The 25,762-nt window shown below is 40.9% G+C and overlaps 1 protein-coding gene across 1 annotated transcript in view; it reads left to right on the top strand.

Annotated features, from left to right (window-relative positions):
* The window catches only part of SRRM3 (serine/arginine repetitive matrix 3), a 104,623-nt gene that overhangs the window by 48,186 nt on the left and 30,675 nt on the right, over positions 1-25,762 (top strand). Inside the window, exon 3 of the mRNA XM_051991880.1 lies at positions 12,276-12,377. Within this exon, the coding sequence (XP_051847840.1) occupies positions 12,276-12,377 (102 nt within the window). The remainder of the gene's footprint in view (positions 1-12,275; positions 12,378-25,762) is intronic.

The following is a 25,762-nucleotide window of genomic DNA, read 5'->3' as shown; positions in this document are numbered from 1 at the left end:
TCTGGAGCTGGGAGGGACCTGGAAGGTTATCTAGTTTAATCCCCTGATTTTACAACTGAGAAAACGAAGGCCTAGAGAAGTGAATTGGCCTATCCAAGCTCACACAGCCAACCCTACCTCTGGGGACAGCCCTGGACTGGATACTGTAGACTATGGGGAAGACAGTCTTAGAAAGTCCTTGAGATAATGAGGGAGATATCACTTCTGCCTTAAAAAAGAGATGGTGAGATACAATCCTTGCCCTGATCAAGCCCCTGCTCCCTCGTCTCCCATCTCTCTTCAGTCCAGAAAAAAAGACAATTATACCTACAAATGATCGGTGTGGTAGCTTGGAAAACTGGGGAAATCCACTGTCTCTGAGCAGCCCCTGGAGACTGGGCTTGCTCTCGCCGGGCTGGCTAAATCAACATTAAATCAGAGGCTTCGTATTTCACTTTTATTTAACAAGAGAGACTTTTTAAGAAATCAGACTTGTGATTTCATTGGGATGGAGAATTACTCATGAGGAAACACCCTATACCAATGCAGATTGGCGCCTGCTCTACCACTTATAGTCTTAGAGAATTCCCTGGAGCATTGGGAAATGAAGTAACTTAGGGCCCAGGATTACAAAGCTCGTGTATATTAGTCAGGACTTGCTGATTCCAAAACCACCTTTTTATTCACTCTTCCTCTCTCGTGAAGCTAGATTTGCCAAGATATTGTCACAGTTCTCCCAATGAATTTTTGCCATAATCCAATAAGACAATGGGAATCATTTCCCCTCTAGCAGATAAGGAAAATGAGGCTCTCGATGCACAAATGGTTTGCCTAAAATCACTCATTTTCTCCCAACTTCCATCCTAATGCTCGGTGGTTAGTCAGCTGTCCAGACCACACTCAATTTCTGGAGACAAAAGGATGAAGGAGATGGCCATTTGGTGTCCATTTTGTGGGGGATGGAAGGTCCCTTTCTGCTCCTCCCAGGAAAGGGTCCAAGCCGGATTTCCTGCACCACTCTCCTTCCCCAAGGGAGGTCGCTCAGGTGCAGGGCAAAAAAAGTAGGAGAAGTAATTGCAGCTCAGTTTTCCTTTCAATTTTCTCCTATTGCTTCTACAATGAAATTCTTGGAGAAGATGAGCCTGAAGCCCCAGGGAAACAGGACCCTGATGGGCCTTCGTGGAAGTCGCTCCAAGGTCATCTCATCCCCCAGGCTAGCTATTGGTAGTGGGGGGAGGGGATCACCCCTCTTAGGTTCAATGCTTCTCCAGGGAAATGTATGTATTAATAATGAAAGTTGTGGAAGGAGATTCTAAGAGTGGACACTCATTTCTGGGGATGGGGGCTCAGTGCTGGGCTTGGGGACTTAGTTCCAGAGATAAAGGGGAAAAGAGTTTGATGACAAATACTAGGACCCAGAATTAGGATGCTAAGGAGTCCACGAGGCTCTTCTGAGGAAATGCTGTTTCCTGAACTCCAAGTGAGTGCTGAGAGAGGAGGAGATGGAAAAAAACAAACACAAAGAGACACACACAAAGCAAATTATTAGCAGGCAATATAAACATATTTGAAAGATCTGATGAGCTATTGATGTACAAAAAAAGAAGATGTTCATGTAACAAAACTATGGGCTGTGGTCTTTCTTTTAGCGGGAGTGTGGGTATACAGGTGCATTAATTAGAGGCCATTATCTCCATAGTTAGGGGAAACAAGTTCCAATATTGTATGTGGAAATGATTTGACAAAACAACAGAAAATCACTTCCAAGAATAGGAAAAATACTGAGGAGAAATAGAGTACCTAGCTCTAAGTCTTCATTATTGACTCTAAGCTAGGGACTTATTGCTCATTCCCAGCACTGAGACTCCCGGCTCTGACCCTTGATTCATAACTCTTGAATCCCCATCTCTGACACTGAGTGAGCTCCAGGTCTCAGGATTTAGCCCTATCCCAATAACGAATCCCACTACTTGAAGCGGAGACCTCACCCTTAGCACTTTTGGCAATTGTGACCTTGAACCTCCATTTTGGACCTTCCGCCCCCAAACCCATAACAGAAGTACCATATCTTCCACTGAACTTTTCATCGCAAAAATGTACTCTCATCCCTAGTACTGAGCCCTTGTCCCTGACGCTAAGTCCCTGTCTCTAGCAATAAACTCCCATCCTCACTACTGACTGTTCATCTTTAGCACTTAAAACCTATCCCCACTCCTGACATTGAGCCTTAATCCCTAGCTGAGCCTTCAGGGATGGATGGGATTTAGACAATCGGGGTAGGAGGCTCTGAACATTACAGATTGGGAAGGAACAACTTCAGTTAAGATACACAAGTGGTAATCACCCTCAAAGTTATTAATTCGCAATTTTGTTTGAACCATTTTTTCTAGTCGAATTTCATGCTGTTCCCGTTCATCTACTATATGTCCCATCAACCAGATGCTTCATTGTTTCCTGTCTTTGTCTCGTTCTCTTCCTTCTGGTTTTTGTTGTTGCTGGAATGGACTTCTGTCAGCCTGATTCTCTACCAAGTGAAATTCTTCTCTTCAGTGATAAGCCTGAGTGCCAACTTTTCCATGAATCTTTCCTCCTTCTCCCAGTTCTTCCCCCATCTGCCCGCACTGATCTCAATCTCTCTTGACTCATGGTTATTTGAGTTTCCCTCTCTTCTCTGCCCGCCTTGGAGTGTAAGCTTCTTGAGAACTGGCTAGATGGCAGATATATCTTTTGCCTCTAGGAACCAGCACTGTGCCTTATCTGCAGATAGTACTTAATATCAATTTATTGGCTAGAATGGAACAACGTAAGCAAGGAACAGCAAAGAAACCAGATTAGCTTAGGAAAACCAATGGCTGGGTTTGAACGAATGGTAGGAGGAAAAGATGTTCAGCATAGGGGCTAGATGGTGAAAGATCTTGTACTTCAGACTTAAGTTTTTGCATTTCATCCTGTGGGCAAATAGAATGTCAATGAAAAGTTCTTGAGTGAGCGAGAGATGTTATGATTCCAATGTTTTAGGAGATGAATCTGATAACAAATAAATGCTATATATAGCTAACAGATCTTAGGACCATCTTAGGCTCATAGATTGATAGCTGGAAGAGACTTCAGAGGCCCTCTCTCATCTCCTGCAGAATGAGTGAATGAATAGTATTTATTAAGTGTTTGCTATGTACCAGACACTATGCTAATGCTGGGGATATGTATGTATATATATATATATATATATATATATATATATATATATATATATATATACACACACACACAAGATCAAGATAGTCCTTCCTCAAGGAGCTGGCATTTAAATGAAAAGACAACACATATATGGGAGTGGAGGTGAGAGAAGGGAATTTTGATCATAGAGAGACACAAAGATAGAAAGTAGAACTGGTTGGGTGGAAGAAACGTTAGTTGATTTGCCCTTTACAATGGCAGTGTTGATTTGGTTACAGTTCTCAGAGCAAAAGGTGAAACTTGAGGCTCAGAGAGATTAAGTGATTTGTTCAGGGTCACACAGCATCAGAATCTAGGTCCCTTGACTTTACAGGCAGATAGCCGTGTGGAGATGAGGGACAGCCCCAGTGATACAGTTATACATATTCCAGAGATTCTAAAAGAACTCAAGAAATTCTCTGGCACTTTGGATAGCTCCCTTATGGAGGATTTGTGGGAAAATGTGGACAGAAATATAGGACATAAGAAAGTGTGGAGAAGGCTGCAATATGGGGTGGTAGATGAAAAAGTCACATTAATAAAGTTATTTAATGGTGAAAGTATCCAAGATAATTTTGCAATTTGTTTGGAAGGGACTGGAGGCAGAGAGGCCAATTAGGAGACTATTGCAATAGCTTAGAAAAAGGATAATAAGAGACTGAACTAGGATAATGGCTACAAAAGGGAAGAGTGGATGTGGGAAAGATATGATAGTAGAATCGATTGGGATTAGCAACTGGTTGGACATGGGGGAAAAGAAGGAGATTTGAGAATGACTCCGAGATTTCAAATCAGGATTCCTGAAAGAATACCAGGTGCCTAAAAGATTAGCTTAGATTCATTTAAACTATGGGTGGGTTTAGATAGGTGGAGCTAGGTGAAGATAATGAGTTGTTTCAGATGTGTTGTTTGACCTACCACCAGAGACCCAAATGGGTATGTTCTGTAAGTAATCAGAGTAGAGGGACTGTATATCCAGAGATAAATTTGGAAATCACTGACATAGTGGTGAGACTTGACTTTATCAGACAGGATGAGTTGATTAAGAGAAAATATAGAGAGACCTTGTCTCGATCCCACTCATTAGTAGCTGCTCTTCCTACAAACCTTTGATTGGAGTAGAAAGGGGAGAGAAAAGAGATTCACTAGGCTTCTCTCTAGAGACCCTTCTCCCCAGCTCTTCAACCTCCATTTAAAGCTTATCAATTTTTGTGCAGTATAATAATTGTGGAACTATGTATGGAGGAATTGCACATGTTTGACATATATTGGATGGCTTGCCATCTGGGGGAAGGGTGGAGGGAAGGGAGGGAGAAAAGAAATTTGGAACGCAGGGTTTTGCAGGGGTGGATGTTGAGGACTATCTATGCATTTGTTTCGAAAATAAAAAGCTTTAAAAAATAAAGTTTATCAACTAGAAGTAAGTGATGAGTCCCCAAATTAAGAGACTGGAGACTTTCATTAAGGGCTGAGTGATTCCTCTGAGAAGGCTTGTGGGAGATGATTCTTCAACCAGCTTCTACAATGTCCTCCCTACGCCATCTGTTTATCCAGACTAACAGCAGTGGGACCTCACTCTGAGGATATGAGAGAGGTGACCTGATTAGGGACAAAGTCACAGAATTATAAGATCACGGTATTTAAAATTTGGAAAGGAGATTGGCAAACATCTAATTCATCTCCAACCCCCACGTTTTACAGTAGAGGAAATGGACCTCAGAAATGGGGAGCAGTTTACCCAAGGAATAGTACCCAGGTCCTTCACGTGTAATCATTTTCATGATATTGACCACATGTATCATCCCTTCCTAGTGTGGTTGGGGATGGTCCTCAGGACATCTCAGATGCACATGGACAGGAGAGAAAATCCTAATCCTTAGGAAGCCAGGCCCAGGGACAAAACTCTGATGGACAACAATAAATGACAGTGATGATTCAAAAAGATTTTGATGGGCTAGCACATGGGGCCAAATAAAATGAGATTAAATTTATTATGGGGAAAGGCTTACATGTCAATCTTTTAAAAATCAAGTTCACAAGGACAAGGTAAAGGCAACTTGACTAGAACACAGATGATCTGAACAAATATGGGGTTTAAAATTTTTATTTGTCTTTGGTTTTTAAATTACTTTCATCTCTTAATAGGTTACTTCTCTCTCCCCTCTCCAGAGAGACATTCCTTATAACAAAGAATAAAAAAGAACAAAGGAAAGATTAAAAAAGGAGTTTAGCAAAACTAACCAATACATCAACCGAGTCTGACAGTGTATGCAACGTTCCATATCCTTGCCCCCCACCTCTACAAAGAAGGAAGGGAGAATCATTTTCTCCTCTAGCAAGGCAGATCTGGAGGGTCAAGTGGACTACACAAACAGAAAGCTGCCCTGAGAGTCATGGCCCATGTGGCTTAGAGGATGATAGTCCATTGTCCTCTGCCTTGATCCAACCACATCTGGATTTTGCTTTCAGTTTAGGATACTTCATCTTTGTGTGGGTATCGATAAACTAGAAGATATCCAGGTTGGTGAGAGTTCTGAATGTGTCACGTTAGGTCAATTGAAGGAGTGATTTTTCTGGAGGAAAAAGGAGAGAAATATTTAAGAAACTGGAAAACTAAAATAAAGGGGGAAGCAAATGGGTGGTTCAACTGGGCCTGGAGTCAGAAAGACCCGAGTTTAATCCAGGCTCAGACACTTATAGCTGTGTTACTCTGGGCCAGTTATTTAATCTCTTTTCTCTTTAATTCACTGGAGAAGGAAATGGAGAAAACCATTCCAGTATCTTTGCCAAGAAAGCCCCCTAGATAGTATGGCATATGGGGTCATGAAGAGTCATGACTGAATAACTAAACAGCAATGAAAATAAAAGGATCACATTTATTCTACTTGTCCTCACAGGACAAAATTAAGAACAACAGGTAGAAATTGCAAACAGGCAAATTTAGACTTGACTCTAGGAGAATACTGCCTGACAATAAGAGCTGTCTTAAAGTGGAATGAGCTCTCTTGACAGGCAGTGAATTTCCCTTTACTGAGGGTATTAAAAGTTGGATGGCCATTTGGGGAGAGAGATTTTAAGGAGGACTCTTGTTCAAGTGGAAGTGGGGCTGTGGAGGTTCCTTCCAACACTGAAATTCTGCATTTCTTTGTCCAGAGGCTTCCTAAAGGAAGGGCAACGGGCAGCCTCCATTGGAGGCACAAAAGCTTTTCTGACACTGACTCTTTGAAGTTTGTGGGCTGAATTCTGAATTCTGCTCCAGATCCTTCTCAGAGATGAAGTTCTGAATTGACATTTTCACTCCTCCCTCCCCAGCCAAGAAAACATTTTGGAGAGATTCTTAAGCACTGTTATTGGAAGCAAAGTCAGGGAGCCTCCTAAGCAAGCTCAAAGTCAGGAAGGCTCTTAGAAGCCATTCAATTCAACATTTCTCCCAGAGAGAAATGCCTCCAGAGTGCTCTTGGTAGCTTGATAGCTTGCCTCCCCACCCCAATCCATCATCTGCCAAATCTTGTTTCTACTTTCATTGTCTCTCCACAGACATAAAAGTTACCCTAGTTCGGGCCCCCATCCCCTCATGCACAGACCCTTCCAACAGCTCCCTAATCGGTCTTTCTGCTCATATCTCCCTTCTCCAATCCATCATCTGCACTACTGACATTGATTTTCCTAAAGCCCAAGTCTATGTCCCTCTGCTCACCAATAAACTGCTGCTCCCTAGCACCTTTAAGTGAAAAAGTCAACTCCCTGGTTTGTCACTCAGAATTCTCGACAACTTTCCCTGTTTTTCATTTTCTTACACCTTTTTCTTCTCCACAACTTTCCCTGTTTTTCATTTTCTTACACCTTTTTCTTCTCCACAACTTTCCCTGTTTTTCATTTTCTTACACCTTTTTCTTCTCCACAACTTTCCCTGTTTTTCATTTTCTTACACCTTTTTCTTCTCCACAAACTGTAGCCCAGCTCCACTGACCTTCTTGCCATTCTTCACACATGACTCTCCACGTCCCATCTCTTACTATTGCCCAGATTGATCCCAATGCCTGGAAGCCATTTACTCCTCATTTCTCCTTGGGATGTCTAGTTTCCTTTAAGACTCAGCTCAAGCAGTGCCTTTTAAAGGAAGCTTTTCCTGATCCCTCTGGCCACTGAAGAATCTAGCTGCTAGTACTTTCTCTTTTAAGGTGACTATCTACTGGGTATGCATCTTGCATGCACATGGTACATGCCCTATTAGAATGTAATCTCCCTTATACTGCAACATATCCAACATATAAAGGACTGCTTGCCATCTAGGGGAGGGGGTGGAGGGAGGGAGGGGAAAAAAAATCGGAACAGAAATGAGTGTCAATATAATGTAATTATTAAATAAAAAATTTAAAAAAAAAAAAAAAAAAAAAAGAATGTAATCTCCTTGAGAGTAAGGGCTGTTTCATTTGGGCACATGGTAGCCATTGAATAAAGGCTTATTGACCATTGATGTTTGATCTTGCTTTCCTTAAAGCAAGCAGTGATGAGGAGCTCACTACCTCCCTCTCTAAGGATTGGAGAGAGGGGTGAGGTGTGTGTGGGGAGGCAATTGACTCTAAGGAAGCAGCTAGGTGATGCAATGGATAGAGTGGAGCTTGGAGTCATGAAGACCCAAATTCAAATCTGGCCTTAGACCCATATTAGCTATGTGACAAGTCACTTCACTTCTGTTTGTCTCAGTTTCCTTATCTGTAAAATGGGGATCATAATAGCACCTAATTCACAGGGGTATTGTGAGATCAAACGAGAATATTTATAAAGTACTTAGCACAGTGCCTGGCACATAGTATGCATTTAATAAATGGTTGTTTCCTTTCTTTCTCCTTACTTTGGATAAGTAATTTTACCTTCCTGGGCCTCCCATCAGTAAAATGAAGTTGGAGGGAGGATGTGGAGTTGGATTAAATGAACTCCAACATCCTTTCCAACTCTAAATCTATTTAATTTTTTAAAAATTTTATTCTGAATTTAACAAACACTAAAAAAAGAAAGAGAACATTTCCACTTACAAAATGAGACGGAAAAAGATTTCATGTGAAGCCATGAATCTACATTAAACACCTCTTAACTATATGTACGTATATATAAAATTCTACCTATTTCTTTCTTTATCATGGGTTATTTTCCAATTTGTTCTGCTTCCCACTGACCTTTTTTTCTGCTCTTTCTGAACATTTTAAAGGTGTTTCAATGGCCTTCTTTCTTTTTTTAAAAATAGCAAAATTCCTGGTCCCTCTCCTCAAAATAAAAAAAGAAAAAACACAATTCTTGTAACAAATTAGACAGTCAATCAAAGCAATTCTACACATTTGCTACATCCAAAAATATATATCTCCTTCTGTAACTTGTATCTGTCATCTGTGAGGAGGTGGGTAGCAGGCTTCCTCATCACTTCTCTGGAGATGTAATTGGCCATTTCATAGATCAGAATTCTGACTTCTTTTCAAGATCCTTGTTTATCCAATTTTATTGTAAAATATATTTGTCTGGTTCTCCTCACTTTATTCTGCATCAGTTCATATAGATCTTTGAAGGTTTCGCTGAATCCATCTCCTTTGTCATCTTTTACAGCACCACAATATTCCAACATATTCATAGACTATAATCTGTTCAGCTATTTTATAATTTATTATTACCCCCCTGCCTTAGTCTCCAATACTTTGCCCCACAATATTAGCTGCACACATATTTTGTGGGGTTTTTTATTTAATAATAACTTTATATTGACAGAATCCATGCCAGGGTAATTTTTTTTACAACATTATCCCTTGCACTCGCTTCTGTTCCGATTTTTTCCTCTCCCTCCCTCCACCCCCTCCCCTAGATGGCAAGCAGTCCTATATATGTTAGATATGTTGCAGTATATCCTAGATACAATATATGTTTGCAGAACCGAACAGTTCTCTTGTTGCACAGGGAGAATTGGATTCAGAAGGTAGAAATAACCCGGGAAGAAAAACAAAAATGCAAATAGTTCACATTCATGTCCTAGTGTTCTTTCTTTGGGTGTAGCTGCTTCTGTCCATCATTGATCAATTGAAACTCAGTTAGGTCTCTTTGTCAAAGAAAGCCACTTCCATCAGAATACATCCTCATATAATATCATTGTCGAAGTGTATAATGATCTCTTGGTTCTGCTCATTTCACTTAGCATCACTTCATGTAAGTCTCTCCAAGCCTCTCTGTATTCATCCTGCTGGTCATTCCTTACAGAACAATAATATTCCATAACATTCATATACCACAATTTACCCAGCCATTCTCCAACTGATGGACATCCATTCATTTTCCAGTTTCTAGCCACTACAAACAGGGCTGCCACAAACATTTTGGCACATACAGGTCCCTTTCCCTTCTTTAGTATCTCTTTGGGGTATAAGCCCAGTAGTAGCACTGCTGGATCAAAGGGAATGCATAGTTTGATAACTTTTTGGGCATAATTCCAGATGCTGCACAAGTATTTTGGTACATATAGATCCTTTTCCTCCTTCTTTAATTTCTTTGGGTTATTGGCCTAGTTCTGGTTAAAAAGGTAGGCACAGTCTAGTGACTTTTGATGCATGGTCCCAAACCACTGTCTAAAATAGTGCAATTCTAAATCTATGATCCTATTTTCCAAAAACACTTCTTTCTGAGGCACATTTATCATTCTACCTTGGTAGCTCCTCGGTACCCATTCCTTTCTTTCCCCTCTCCCACTTCAAGCACACATAAACATTCATACACCGAGGTTCTTGGGGAGAAGAAAGGGGGAGATATACAAGGACAAATTGAGCAAAGATTTTTGTTAAGAACCAAAAAATCAACAAAAATGTGTTTAAAAAAACAAGCACGCATTCAGGCTCACACATAACTTTTAATGTTTTCTCCAGGCTGAGAGATTTTTCTTCATTGATATCACCTGGTCATTCATATTCATTTATTTTAGCTTGAATCCATTAGTATTTCTTTCCTGTATTTAGATATTTGATTAATATTCATAACAATTACAGGAAAGTATATTCATGTTATACTATTAAATAATATTCCCAACACTTAATATTTATTTGATAGCTCAGTAATTTGGGTTATAAACACTTTTCCCTCAGGTAACCTGACGTGACTAGGAGAAGGCTCAAAACCTGGAATGGCCCTAATCTCTATCCCAATGGACCTAACTCCCCATGTTAAAGCATCTACTTAAAGGAAGACTGTATGGGAAAGTGTTAAGTGTTAAGCCTAGAACAGCAAGAAATAGATTCAAAGCCTGCCTGGAGCCCTTAATACCTATATGATCTTGTGTAAATCCTATTCTCTCTGAAACCTCATATGATTCCCTGAACATACCCATGAAATCCTAAATAGGTTCAGTTTGTTCTCCTCAGGACAAATCACAAGTTTTTGATATATCATGCCTTCAACATGTGCCAGACACTGGACTAGGCACTGGAGAGTTAAAGAAAAAGGAAACCCTCTAGGAGCTAATATTCTAGTGGGAAGAAGCAATGTCTAAACAGAGAAAAAAAGTCATTTGAGAAATGAGAACCAATAAGAACTGAGAAGAGTGAGAAAGGTTTCATGGAGAGGGTGCTACCCACCAGTCTATAACAATTACAGATTGAGCAGTTGAAAGATCATCAGATTTAGGGAGATTCAAGAGACCTGGTTTTCAATGCTGGTTCTCTTGTTCCGTAACTATCAAAGGTGCTAGATTTCTCTGGAAGGGTGGGTACAATAGAATCTTAAATCCCAAAATTTAGAGCTGAGGAATTTTGTGGTTAGAAGAGAAATCCGAAGTCATCTCATTCAGACCATTTCAAGATGGAAGAGATTAAGAGATTTTATTGAAGTAGAAACTGTGAGCCAGAAAGGAAAAACACCTGGCCTAAGGTCACACAGCTTATAAATGGCAGGACTAGAATGAGAACGTGGGTCTCTTGACCTCGCTTCCCATGATTTTGTCCTATAGAAATGTGAAATGTTGATATTTTTTCTTCCTCTGCCCCCATGATTCATCTCAAAATGGGGAGAGAGTTTGACTTGTCCTGGACTGGAAAGAAGATCACTGAGATGGGAGTGAAAGGAAGGGGATTATAGAGCGGGGAGGGAAGGGTACAGTGCCACTTGAGGGCTCTTTGTTCAATCTGCTGCCCAGAAGAGGAAGCTGCTCTCTTCTGATACCTGCTAGATATTATCACTTTAGGCACCTTTCAGTTACAGAAACAGAAAGGAATAGTGGAAAAATCATTAGATTTCAAGTCAGACCTACTAAATATGTGACTTTGGTCAAGTCACGGACTCCTTGGATCTCAGTTTCTTTAACTGTCAAATGAAGAGGTTGGATCGGATAACCTCTAAGTTCCTTTTTGACTCTAAATCTATGATCTGCAGCTGGTGGGATCACCTGGTTGACATGGAAAGCACTAAGCATCAAGCAATCTCAAAATAATTTGGAGTGCTATTTCAGTTATAGTCACACTCATTAGATTGGAGCTTTCACCCCCTCTGCTGCCAATTCCTGCTTAGTTCAGCTCTACTGTATGCATGGACCCCAACAGGGGGCTGAGGTGGAAGGGGTGAGACAGGTCTCAGGTCTGCCTCATTCTTGGGTACTTAATTCTATTTTAGAGGAAAGAATGAACTGGGCTAGTCCTGGATCCTGGCTGCCAGTCACAATGTCCCCTCCTCCCTTCAATCTCTCCCTTCTGTTTGTATCACTCCAGACTTGTCTAATATTGGAACGGGATGCCTCGTGAGGTAACGAGCTTCTCACCATCCAAAAAGCATAATCAACAACTGCTGCACATTTCAGTGGTGGAAAGTGTTACAGGAACAAAAATGGACCTAAACATTTCCTGTCCTCAAACCTTAATCCCTACTTCCAGCCAATAGAAGGGTTATCTAATCTCAGAGTTCCTCCTTGATTATATCTCCCCTCAGTTTTCTTTCTGCAAAACAGAAAGATCTCCAGTTTCCTCAAAATCCAGAGTGGGTTATTGTGGGTCAATGGAAGCCAAAGACTCTAATGGCCCCAGCCTTGCTTTACCCCTCTTTTATATCTCTGCCTACTGCAGGTATTCTGAAGAGGAGATCCGGCAGAAGGTGGGGACCTTCCGACAGATGCTGATGGAGAAGGAGGGAGTCTTGACCAGGGAGGATCAACATGGTCGCCACATGTGAGTCTCCTGTGGGGAGAGCTGAAGAGGATCAGTAGGAGAAGGGTATGGGCCAAAGGTAGAGTGTGAGCTATTGGACCATGAGCCTCAGTAGATTTGGAGAGGAGCTTGAGAAGTTCAGGGGTCAGTATTCTTTGCTCAATTACTAACCTGGTGGTAAAATAACTGATAACTTACTGAACTTGGAATCAGGAGGACCTGAGTTCAAATCTGACTTTTGACACTTGCTATGTGACCATGGACAAGTCACTTCAACATTGTGCCTTAGTTTCCTCATCTGAAAAATGAGGGAAAAAACTAGGTGTCCTTGGAAGTTCCTTTCAGATTTGCATTTAGGATCCCGTCAATTCATCCAAGCATCACATCATATTAGGTTTCCCTGAGGGGGAGTCATGAGAAGATATAGCTATGAAAGTGGGCTAAAATATACTTTAAGAGAGAGTCAACCTATAAACACTTAGTAAGCCACTTGATGCCCAGAACTCTGCTGGGCATTAGGGATATAAAGACAAAAGTGAAATAATACCTGTCCTCAAATAGTTTACATTGAAATGAGGGAGATAACATAGCCATATATAGGTACAGACAAGACAAATACAAAATATTCTTATTTAGAGAAGGCACTAGAGCATCTGGGGAACTGGGGAGGAAAGAAAGAAAGACTTAATGGAGAAAATGGTGTCTGAGCTGAGTCATGAAGGAAATGAGGGATTTCTGAGGCAGAGATGAGGAGAGAGTACATTCTTTGAATGGGAGGGGCCATTGGTGCAAAGACAAAAAGTGAAATGTGATGATGTATGAGGAACGTTAAGGGGTCAGTTTGGCTGAGCCATCTGAGAAACAGCAATGTAGAATAAGACTGGGAAGACAGTTTGTGACCGGATTGTTAAAGGCTTTATATGCCAAACAAAGGAGTTTAATTTTGTTCCGAAACCAAAGTTTATTGGGGTAGAGGAGGAGAAGGAAGATTTGGACATGGTCAGACTTGTACTTTAGGAATTCAATAAAGAATGACTCATAAATATAGCAGAAGGTTCTACGTAATTAAGATTTAGAAAGTCAGTGAAGGAATATAATAGTTAAAAATGGAAATGGGAAGTAGAAAAGCTAATCCCAAAGCAAAGGAGAGGATGACCAAAAGATCAGATCATACATGTATACATATATTGTTTTTAACTTATACTTTAATATATTTAACATGTATTAGTCAACCTGCCATCTGGGGGAAAGGGTAGGGGGAAGGAAAGGAAAAGTTGGAACAAAAGGTTTTGCAATTGTCAATGTTGAAAAATTACCCTGTACATATCTTGTAAATAAAAAGCTATTAAAAAAAAAGATCAGATCATAGAATTTAAATTTGAAAGATCACATCATTCCAAGTGGCTTTGAGATTGTTGAGTATTTTATAGAGAAGGAAACCAAACTTTCAAGAGAGAAAGGGACTTGTCCAAGGTCACACTTCTAGTAATTAATAGTTTCTTAAACAAGGATTCAAACTAGATCCTTCAACTCCAAACCCATTGTTCCTATTACTGCCCCATGGGATGATATCTTTACAGATATCTGTATCTGTACCCTTTTCATCTTACGGAAAGGAAAATCTGATTCAGAAAGGTTAAATGAACTTCCTTAAGGTTTTCCAAATGGCAAAGCTAGGATTTTAAGCCAGCTATTCTGACTCCAAATACTATGTTCTTTCTACTATGACATAACTGTCATGAAAAATCATTCATTCTATATACTATGTAGATCTTTGTTATTTAGGTTTGAGCCTAAATTTGAGCCATTGTTTTCTTAGCCAATCTCTGTCTTTTTAACTTTATTGGATTGTTTAATCCATTTACATTTAAAGCAATGAGAGTTAAGTTTACATTTTTTCCAATTGTCTCTAATTTTTCTCAATTAGAATTTTTTCCTTTTCATAGGGTACTTTGTCTCTTCAGATATTTTATTTATGTGTTTGTTTATTTATTTATTTCTGAAGCAATTGGGGTCAAGTGACTTACCTAGGATCACACAGATAGGAAGTGTTAAGTGTCTGAGGCCAGATTTGAACCTCCTAACTTCATGGCTGGTACTCTATCCAGTGTGCCATTTAATTGCCCCCAGTTATTTTATCTTAAACTACTTTAATACAACTGTATTTCTATTAGCTCTTTTCCCCTGCAATTCAAGCCCCCAGGCCATTTATCTAGTTTTAGAGTTTTTTTTTTTTAATTTATTACTTCTTCTTCTTCTTCTTTTTGCTGAGGCATTTGGGGTTAAGTGTCTGAGGCGAGATCTGAACTCAGATCCTCCTGACTTCAGGATTGGTGCTCTATCCACTATGCCACCTAGCTGCCTCTGTTTGTTACTTCTTTTTATGTCTTTTTAAATCTAATTTCCAAATTCTTTTTTTCTCTCAATTAAATAGTCAAGTGATATTCCTCCTTCCTCTTCTCCTCTTCTCATTTTGCTTGTTAGTTTTAAAATTTCATTTTCTGCACCTTTTGGGGGGAGGGGAAAGATTTTTCCATCTTTCTCTTCATTATTTCCCTTCCATTTCTGTCATTCTAAATTTTTTCTCTTTGATTCATGACCTTTACCTTGTTTACTTCTTTTGTAGTCTCTGTATTCCTCATGGAATTTAAGCTTGAGATACCTATTTTGAGTTCCTTCTTTTAAACAGTTTTTATTTTATCACCTTATAGATCTTGCCCCAAACTCCTTTTTTCTGCTGTGTCTCTCTTTTAGAAATATCAATTCTGTGGATAATAGAAAAAATATACCCGTGATATATATAAATCCATCCATAAACATATATACATATATACACGTACATGTTTGCACATATGTATGCATCTATTGTGAGTTTATGTAATGTATACATGTGTAAGTATATATCTCTCTCTCAGTATATGTATCAGTAATTATAACATGAGGCAAAATTTGATAAGAGTCATAAAAGGATTGCAAAGCAGGGTTAGATGAGGTTGGAGGAAGGAGAGAGAATGACTTTAATGAGCACAGTCTGTCTCCTGCCCAGAAAACCAACCCATCAAGACAGCCCTTAATTACCCTCAGCTCTCCATAGATAGGGACAGGTGAAGACTACAGCAATCTTTCAAATAAAAATAAAACTCTCTGAAGGGCTGTCATGTGGAAGAGGGGTTAGATTCATTCTCCTTGGCCCCAGAGGGAAGAATTAGAAAAATGAGTGGAAATTGTAGGGAAGCAGATTTTAGCTCAATACAAGAGTGAACTTTCTAATAGTCAGATATTTCCCTCCCTCGATTCCTCTTGAACATTGTCACTGACTACATGACCTTGAACAGAAATTACTCACTTCCATTATTCCTTCATTTTTTCCATCTAATAATTGAACTGCTTTGTGAACCATTGAGCTCCTTGGCATTAGAAATCCCAGTTAAGGAGCATAGAATGTAAGCATTGGCCAGGACCTCTGAGATCACCTAAACCCCTACTTATGACCTTTTAAACTATTCCTTATCTCTCCAATCTGGTCTCTCTAATCCGATTGAAGACCCTTCATCCAATGAACTCCTCGAGGGTAAGGACCATGTAGACTCTTTTTCCTCTCTCCTCCTTAACAAAAATCATGATGTGAGCATACAGAGAGGTTTAGTCCAACCTCTTCACTGTACAGGATAGAATACTTAGAAACAAAGAGGTTTTGGTTGACTCCTAGGCTTTCACTTCAAAAGCCATCGTTCTTTCCACTAAATTGTAGAAGGAGGGTTGCAATGGACTTTCAATATCATAAAGTCTTATATAAATCAGGAAACTGAAGCTCAGAAAGGAGAAATGAGAGCACTGATTTCTCTGAAATCATTGAATTACTATGCTTCAAAGGTGCAGAGATGGAAGAGATCTCAGTGGTCACCTAGTCTAATTCCATCATTTTATAGTGGAGAAAATTGGGAGCCATGGACATTAAATGATTCCCACAAGCTCACATAGGGAGTAAGCATAAGGGGCAGGATGTCAGCCTAGATCTTCTGGCCACACACAAGAAATAATAGCAGAAGTGGACTGTAATCGGGCCCAGAAAAGGCCTCAAGCCCACCAGGAATGTAATAGAGATGATTTTTGTCTAGAACGAGAGGTTGGATAAGATGACCTGAAAGTCCCCTCACCAAATCTGGAATTCCATGATCTTCAGGTCATAGAATCAAAGATTTAGAATAGAAAGGGAACTCTGACGCATCTAATACAGTGATAAGAAAACTGAAGCCCAGAGGGGTTCTAGAAATTCAAGGGCACCCAGGTAGGAAGCAGCAAAGTTGCTATTTGAGCCCAGATCCCCAATTCCAAATCCAAGGCTCTTTTCTCTGCAACACGATAACTTCCCAAATGTAGCTGAGTCATCCAGAAAGAAGGCCCCTTGTCCTCTACCATCTCTAAAAACAGGAACAAATTTCCCTATGGGAAAAAAGTGGTGCTCATGCCAAGAGAACAGCAAGCCACGGGCTGGACTGCATTTCTGAACTCCTCCTCACAATTCTGTGACATCATTGAAATGGAACTTTGAGGCATCCTACTTCCTGGCATCCTGGCACATAACCCACTCCATCACTGAGCCCCTAACCTTGGTAGCCTTTAAGAAATGAGAATTCCATCAGAGCAAATCCTGGTTTACACAAAGATTGGGACAGTGAGCAAATAAGTGCTTATGTTTCTTTTTATTATTATTATAGCTTTTTATTTACAAGATATATGCATGGGTAATTTTACAGCATTGACAATTGCCAAACCTTTTGTTCCAATTTTTCCCCTCCTTCCTCCCACCCCCTCCCCCAGATAGCAGGTTGACCAATACATGTTAAATATGTTAAAGTATAAAATAAATACGATATCAGTATACATGTCCATACAGTTATTTTGCTGTTCAAAAAGAATCGGACTTTGGAATAGTGTATCATTAGCTTGTGGAGGAAATCAAAAATGCAGGCAGACAAGAATAGAGGGATTGGGAATTCAATGTAGTGGTTCAGAGTCATCTCCCAGAGTTCTTTCCCTGGGTGTAGCTGGTTTAATTAATGACTGCTCTATTGGAGCTGATTTGGTTCCTCTCATTGTTAAATAGGGCCACGTCCATCAGAATTGATCATCATATAATATTGTTGTTGAAGTATATAATGATCTCCTGGTCCTGCTCATTTCACTCAGAATCAGTTCATGTCAGTCTCTCCAGGCTTCTCTGAAATCCTCCTGCTTGTCATTTCTTACAGAACAATAATATTCCATAACATTCATATACCACAATTTATTCAGCCATTTTCCAATTGATGAGCATCCACTCAGTTTCCAGTTTCTGGACACTACAAAGAGGACTGCCACAAATATTCGTGCACATACAGGTCCTTTTCCTTTCTTTAAGATTTCTTTGGGACATAAGCCCAGTGGTAGCACTGCTGGATCAAAGGGTATACAGTTTGATAACATTTTGAACATAGTTTCAAATTGAGTGCTTATGTTTCTACTCCTTTCCTCTTAGAAGAGGCAGTTTGCACATTACCCAGGATTTCTATTAGAAAATCTTCTCCCCATTTGCCTAAGACTCATAGAATCAATCAGTCAAGTTTGGTGGATATAGGAGTCTCCTGTCCTCCACCTTCTTCACCTACATTTCTTCTGCCTTTGTCTGAATGGAGCATGCTGAATCGTTCAAAAATCATGGTGAGGATATGGTTGTCAGCATTCAATTCAACGATAAATTCCTGTTGGTTTGGATTCACTTAAACTTGTCTTTTAGATTCTCTCTGAGCCCTCAAAAGTCAACTAATACCAATTTTGAGTGATCCCAGGGAAAAAGAAAGCCCAGGTATGAGGTCATGGGAAACTATGTGAGAGCAAGGTATAAAGCTTTATAAATAGAATAGATGACTTCCTATATGGAATTATCTGGGTGAGGCTGAAAAGGACCCTCAAATCTTTCTTCAATTACTTATTATAGTTTTTGAAACATCGCCATTCTGGCTCTGTTCTTTTAAAGTCATGGAGGCATTGTGTATAGGATTATAGGTTTAGAACCAAAAGGCTCTTAGGGGCTATTTGTTCCAATTGCCTCATTTTGTAGATGAAGAAAATTGGGCCCTGAGAAAAGTGACTGGCCCAAGGTCAAATATGTATTCTCTGATTTCGAATCCATTGAGAGGATATCTTGTTATAGATCAACTCCTTACGTGAGAGCTGTTGATAACATGACACAGGAAAATGAAGTTGGCATTGGTGACAAGATGGGGATATGAGATGAGTCCCAAGAAAGAAGAAAGGGCATGAGGGTTCTGAAAAGAAGGGGAGAACAACAAAGCTAACTTCAATATACTGCTTCTGGCTCTTTATCTCCTCAAGGATGGAACTCTGGGAGCCAGAGGGGAAGGGTAGCCGGGGAGGAGTAGGGGGAGTTAGGGAAGAGGCCGGTGGTCACAGTTCTTTTTCCAAATGCATCTGAATTCTCAAGCGCCCTTCTTGGAAAATCCCATCCAATTGAATCATCATGAGTACCATGAACATTTGTCATAAACCACCCAATTTTATGCATCATGCACTGGCTGCTTGGAAGTCAGGAGGTGTGGGGGTGTGAGGAGGGGCTGGGATGGATCCAAGCTGAAGATGGGTAGTCAATGTCTTTTAAATGGTGCAAGTCATCTCTTTTGAGATTTTCTCCTCTAGTAGTGGGTCTTGTCTCTGGCGACATGGTGGGGGTTAGGGAGTCATCCACCCGGAATGCATAAGAGAAGATGGAAAACAGAAGGCTCCAAAGAGAAGTCCAGACAAACAAGGATCTTGTCTTCCTCTCTTCTCTTTAACCCCATAGGCTGTGTAATTCTCCATTGTACTTTTGTTATCTTCCCTACCAACAAATAAGAGGGGGTTTCTTTTAAAGCCTTTGGTGTTCCGAGAGAAAAAATTCCAAGTGCTTCCAATGAGAAGGAACCATTAGAGCAAGAGTGACTTATTCAGATAGAAGAAAGATCTCTAGAGCACAATGTTGTATAATACAAAGGAAGTGCTCTGAAAAAGCTAGCTGAGTGAATGAATCTATACCCAAGTTTGTTTTAAAGATTTCTCCAGCATCTTATAGCAGGATGGGGGCGATGAGCCAAGGAGTAAGAAAAGCTTGAATCCAGGAAGTTTGGAAACATTTGAATCGAGAGCTTGATCCTCTTGTAAGAAGAGAGTTCTTGACTAAGGGTCATCTTGAGATTATTGGGACATTTTTTGACAGAGCCCTCCATTGCATATTCTGTGATTTACACTTTGGCAGAGAAGGATCCCTGATCACAGGGAGCTTATATTTCTGGAAAACATGAAACAGTTAAGAATTTTAAAAGGAAGGATAGAATAACATGTTAAATCATGTGGGGCAGGTTCTCAGCCCCATAGGATTTCACAGGAAGAGAATATTAGCATGGGCTCATATCAAGTTTTTGATAAGAGGGAAAAGAACTTAGGATGATAAAACTTAAAAAATATTCAAGCTTGAGGGACTACAAAATCCTTTGACAGGAGGGCACTAAGGCCAAGAGGAGGAGAAATGACTTAACCTAAAGTCATATACAAGTTATCCATAGAATTACAACTAGAATGCAGTATTCTACAATTCCACATTGACTGAACAGAGACTTCACCAGCGATCATAAACTATTCTTTCTAAGCTGACCTGAAATTGAAGTATGTAAAGTTAGCATTGTAGCCTGGAGAGAGGGAGCCTTCAGGGGGGCTCATTCTCATTCTGACCCTTTGGAGAGCAACCGAGAAAATGCACCCAGAAACAAAAAGAAAATATAAGTGAGGGAGCTGTCCAGCATGCTGAACCAAACTCCTGCCAAAGTCCATCAACCTTCTAAGATGAAGTCACATCTTTAGGATAGTGAGAACTAATTTAATTCAGTAAGACAATAGCTCCCAACCTAGGATTCGGTGTCCAATAGATTGGTCAATTCATGAAGTTTTTTGGGGGGGAGCTCCATTTTTAGTTTTGCTGTCATGTAGGATGGGCCCAAGAGGAGCAAAGTGTCTGATAGTCCCTTTCCAGGTCCCAGTCTCCTCGTAGTATTGTAAAAAGAACAAGTCATTGAATCTCCCTGAGTCTCAGTTTCCTCATCTGTAAAATGAAGAGGTTGGAATAGATTCTCCTTCTAGCTCTAAATCACACAGTCCTATGAACTTTAAAATGAAGAAGTTACATTAAGATTATCTCTAAGGTCCCTTCTATTTCCCTACCTGTGATTATATGATTTTGTCCCTTGTGCTCTCTGTCTCTGTCTCTCTGTGTGTATATCTATTTCTCTCTGTATATCTCTCTGTGTATATCTCAAGTCTTTCTCTATATATAGATATAGATATAGATATAGATATAGATGTGTGTGTGTCTATATATATCTGTCTCTCTGTTTCTACCTGTCTCTGTCTCTCTGTGTGTCTCTGTCAATCTCTACATTTCTGTCTCATTTGGCATGGTCTCCAGTCCCATCTTCTTGAAGCCAATGAACAGCAAAGAACAATAGAAAGTATCCTGGCTTTGGAGTCAGAGGAAGCGGATTGAATTTCCACCTCTGCTGCTTGCTGCGATTTTGGGCCAATAATTCCATCTTCTTGGCTTCAGTTTCCCTAGCTATGAAATGAGTGGTTGGTTTCTGAGGTCCCTTCCAATTCTTCATCTGTGTTCTTCTATCCTTCCCCAAATGTGTTAGACAGAATGGCCCAGACTACTTGAGATATGACTAGACCTGGGTAGAACATAACAAAGTTATCACCTCTTTCATTTTGGACACTGAATCATCCCCATCCCCATTCCCGCCCCCCTCTAGCTTGAATGTTTTTAAAGTTTATGAGCAGAACCAAATGGATAGTGTGACGATGCCTTGAGCAGAGCCAGCAGATTGTGAGTCCCATCTGAGGCTTTTTCACAAAGGGATGGAGTTCCCTGACAAGAGACAATTACCATCTTTGACAGCAGAAAACAAGAGAGGGTTAATTAGGTTAATCATTGGGAAACAGAGATTAGCACAATCATGGAGGTTAAGTATGCTGTGGCCGATTGTGGATTTCACCTATCAAGAACAGAAGAAAGACTGACAATCGTGGAGGGGATCGGCACTTAATGCTGTTGCTGTTGTTTATTCTTCTAGCACATGTAGTAGCCTCGGTGCATCTGGCACTGATTGGCTCAATTGGTCGCTTCCAGCTTTGGTCAGCTCTCACAAGGAGGCTCATCTCAAGCAAGTTACAAATTTCCTAAGCCTCAGTGAATATAATAATATTGATAATAATGGGGAAAGTGGGGAGTATAATGGCCATCTCTCTATCCACCACATCATGCTGCTTCTCCATAAGAATTTCTCAAGATTACATCAGGAGTTAAGAAAAAGGGAGGAAAAGCTTTATCACATTGCTGAAATGGAATCAATCGCTTCTTCGTTCAGGCTCATTGATGGAAAGAATTGATGGTAGGGAGAGAGCATGAAAGAAGCCTTTTTGAAACAAGGTCAAGAGAAAGAAAATATATCTCAGTTATGATTTACATGCCTCCTCATTTCATGATTAGTTTTTTGCCTCAAGGTAATAATAATAATTTTTAAATAACATAATAATGATCATTTTAAAAGGTCGAAACATTGCGCCATCCAATGTCTTGGGGTCCAGTAAGGAAAAGGACTTTATCAAGGCTCCCCAGGGGATAATCCAGGATTCAAATCCAGGTCCTATGATGCAGAATATAATGCTCTTTTGACCATTCCAAGCTTGACTCCAGCTCCACTGGGAGGAGTCACCCCCCTACATGGCAGAAGACAAACCCAAATGCTTGAACCCTTCTGTGTCTCATCCACAATATTCTTACCACTCTTTCTCTTTGGTCAGCTTCGAACTCTGTCATCTTCCAGAACAACCTCTCAGTCAGCTTTTTGGGGTAATTGTTCTTTCCTTTGGGCAATTTGGAAGTGGAGGGGAGACAGTTATTATTGCTTGGAATATCCTGTGACCTTGTTGATAAAGGGATGTGGCTGTTCCTCTGAGGTTACCACTAAATCACTCAGCTAAAAACATCAGGCTCTTCAATCAAGCATTTATCCTTTTTCTCTTCTTCCTTCTCCTTCATCCCTCTTCTTTCCCTTATTCCCCTTTTTCTTGCTCTCCTGCCTCCTCCTTATCCTTCTCTTCTTTCTCAGAGTCAGGGTTTAGTCATGGAAATGGGGGGAGGCTTTGTGCCAGCGTCAAGGGACACACATTCACTGCTAGTGGTAGGGTTCAGTGACGCCAAAAGGAGCTTAGCACTAGATTGGGATTCAAAGCCATTCAGTGCTGAACTTAGAAGAGTAGTGCCCAGTTCTGGGCATGGGGTCTTAATATTGGAATAGGGACAGTTCAGTTTCAACTTACCTTGGCTTCTTTCTGTGTGAGAGACATTTGGGGCCACACTCTCTCTATAACCTCAATTCAGAAAGTCCCTCCACCCAGGATACCTTGAGCAAGGGACACTTTTAGTTGACCAGATCGGAATATTTAACAGGAACATCTGAAAAGAGCAGAAAGTCTAGGTTACAAGTTCAAGTTTAATTACTCCTGCCTCCATGCTCTTGATCCCTGACAATGAGCTCCCCTTCCTAACTCCTTATAACCTTCAGGGTCTGAGCTTCTTCTGACCACCCAATCTCAGTTACTTTTCCTCATCTCATTTTCTGGGACTCCTTCTCCTTAGTTACCCCCCAGTGCTGAGGGGAGCCGCTTGTAAGTATGTGTACTAGGAGAATAGGACAGAGCCTAAAGAATACTGAGGGATTTGGACCCACATTAAGAGGAAACTGAGAAAGGTTTTAGCCTTGTGGGGATCCAGATAAGACCTGGAAGAAGGTATGAATTGGCTAAAACGAGTTGCTTCCAAGGGTTGAGGCTACCATTTATGGCTCTAGAGAAAGAAATAACAGACGACTTCAGGATCTTTGCCAAGAAAACCCCACAGAGTTGGACACAACAGGTCAAAGGGCACAAGACACGAGAAAGATTAAGAACTCCTAATTCTAGTCCAATTCCCCCTATTTTGTAGATAAGGGAGTTGCCCATGGGCATAGAGGATCATGTTTCTGGAGATATAAGGGACCTCATGGGCCAATCCCTTCATTTTTCAAGTGCAGAAACTCCATAGAACAGTGAAGGGACATTTCAGAATGTCTCATTATTGACATTATAGAATAAGCTCTTCTACTCAAGAAAACTTCTAGCTACAAAACTCTTCTGCCTTCCAATAGCCTTGGCTCTCAATAATTAACTCCATTATGAAGGCAGAATGGTACAGTGAAAAGAACAGGAGACTTGGATTCAGGAGTTCTGGGTTTGAATCTTGGCTCTGAGGGTACTTCCTACTGTGTGGTCTTGGATAAGTCAGCACTTCACTTCTCTGGGCCTCAGATGCCTCATTTATAAAGTGAGGGGATTAGAGAACAAGGCCTTGGAGGTCCTTTCTATGCGAGGTCTATGTTCTTCTGAGGACTATTTGTCTTTTGGGGGATGTCTAACACGGGGGCGCTAGGTGGTGTCATATTAAGCTTAGAATCAAAAAGACCCACCTTTGTGAGTTCATTTTCAGCCTCAGGCACTTACTAGCTGAGTGACTTTGGGCAAGTCACTTAACCCTGTTTACCTCGGCTTCCTCATCTGTAAAATGGGCTGTAGAAAAAAATGGCAAACTATGCCAGTGTCTTTGCTGAGAAAACCCCAAATGGGGTCATAAAGAGAAGACTGAACAACAACCACTTACATAGTACAGACTAAAGAGCATTGGCGAGGGCATCAGAGGACCTGGATTCAAATCCTGTCTTAGACAGTGATGACTTACTTATGTGAATTTAAAAGTCTCTTCACTGTTCTATGTAGTTTCTGCATAGAAACATAGAAAAATGAAGAGATTGGCCCATGAGTTCCCTTATATCTCTAGAAACACGATCCTCTGCGTCCATGGGCAACTCCCTTATCTACAAAAAAGGGGGGATTGGACTAGAATCAGGGGTTCTTAATCTTTCTCGTGTCCTATGTCCCGTTAACCTGTTGTGTCCAACTCTATGCAACCCCATGTGGGGTTTTTTTTGGCCAAGATCCTGAAGTAGTTTGCCACTTCTTTCTCTGGTTTGTTTGTCAGATGAGGAAACTGAGGCAAACAGGGTAAAGTGAGTTGTCCAAAGTCATATAGCCAGAAAGTATCTGAAGGCTGAATGTAAGTACAGAGAGACGAGTCAAGAAGACTCCACACTCAACACTAGCTGTCCAGGCTGCCGAAGCCTACAGCCCCCTCAGAATAATGCTTTTAAATGCATGAAATAAAATACATAGAATTACCAAGGAAACCAATTATACTGAAATCATTATCAAATATATATATTTTTTAATTTCATGGACTGGAAGATCTCTAAGGTTCCTTTTATGGGTGGGGGAAGAAGGGGAGAAGGGAGCAAGGGAAGGAGAGGCAGAGGGAGGGAGGGCAGGAGGGCCTCTAGTTTAGACAGACCATGACCTCTGCCTTCATGGAGTTTCCAGCCTGTTAAGGGGATATGGCCCACGCCCAACCCAGTGGCAGTTGGGTTTGTCCTAGAGCTCAGCCAGAGCAGACCTTCCTCAGGGGTGTTGTTGTCTCTGCCCTTTGTTTATTCACCCGCTGGAGCCACGGGAGGAGAGGACAGTAAGGGGCTCCTCCTTGGTTCCATCCTGGCTCGGGTCCTAGCGAAGCTCCTGAGATCCAAACACATCATTCCATGCCTTGCCCAGGGAGCTTTGAGCTTGGCAGGGAGCAAGTGGGAGTGGGAGGGGAGTTAGAGGGGGGACTGCAGAGGGGAGACCTCATCGCTTTCAGAGGTGATGCTTTTCATGCTAATAGGAAAGCTTGTATGGAAAGCCATTTCCAACCTTGATCTCCCTGAAAGAGTTCTTTGTTTCATGTGAGGGGCAACAAGGCACAATGGAAAGAGCACTGACTTTGGGGCCCCCCCTCCCCGTGCCTCAGTTTCCTCATCTGTTAAATGAAGGGGCTGGACTAGATGGCCCGTTAGGTCTCTCCAGCACTAGAACTATGGTCCTATGGGACCACATCTAAGTCACTTCCCTTCCCTGAGCCTAAATTCCTCCTTCTAAAATGGGATCGGACTAGATGATCTCAAATGGAGCCCATTTCTTGGAGCCGGGAGGCCTAGGTGGAGTCCTGACTCAAGCTCTCTGAGCTTGGCAAACTTTTGATTCATATCCATAAGCCTCAGTATCCTTTAAGTGAAAAACAATCCTAGTTCTGGGTTTGCTAACTTGCTGCTTGGATCAGCTTTCTCTGGCCTCAGTTTCCCCATCTGTAAAATGAGAGGGTTCCCTCTATGGCCTCTGAAGGACCCTTCCAGGTCTCA

The sequence above is a fragment of the Antechinus flavipes genome, chromosome 4 (genome assembly GCF_016432865.1).
Source record: "Antechinus flavipes isolate AdamAnt ecotype Samford, QLD, Australia chromosome 4, AdamAnt_v2, whole genome shotgun sequence".
In the NCBI taxonomy this organism is placed as follows: Eukaryota; Metazoa; Chordata; class Mammalia; order Dasyuromorphia; family Dasyuridae; genus Antechinus; species Antechinus flavipes.
This window is presented reverse-complemented; position numbering and strand designations above follow the sequence as displayed.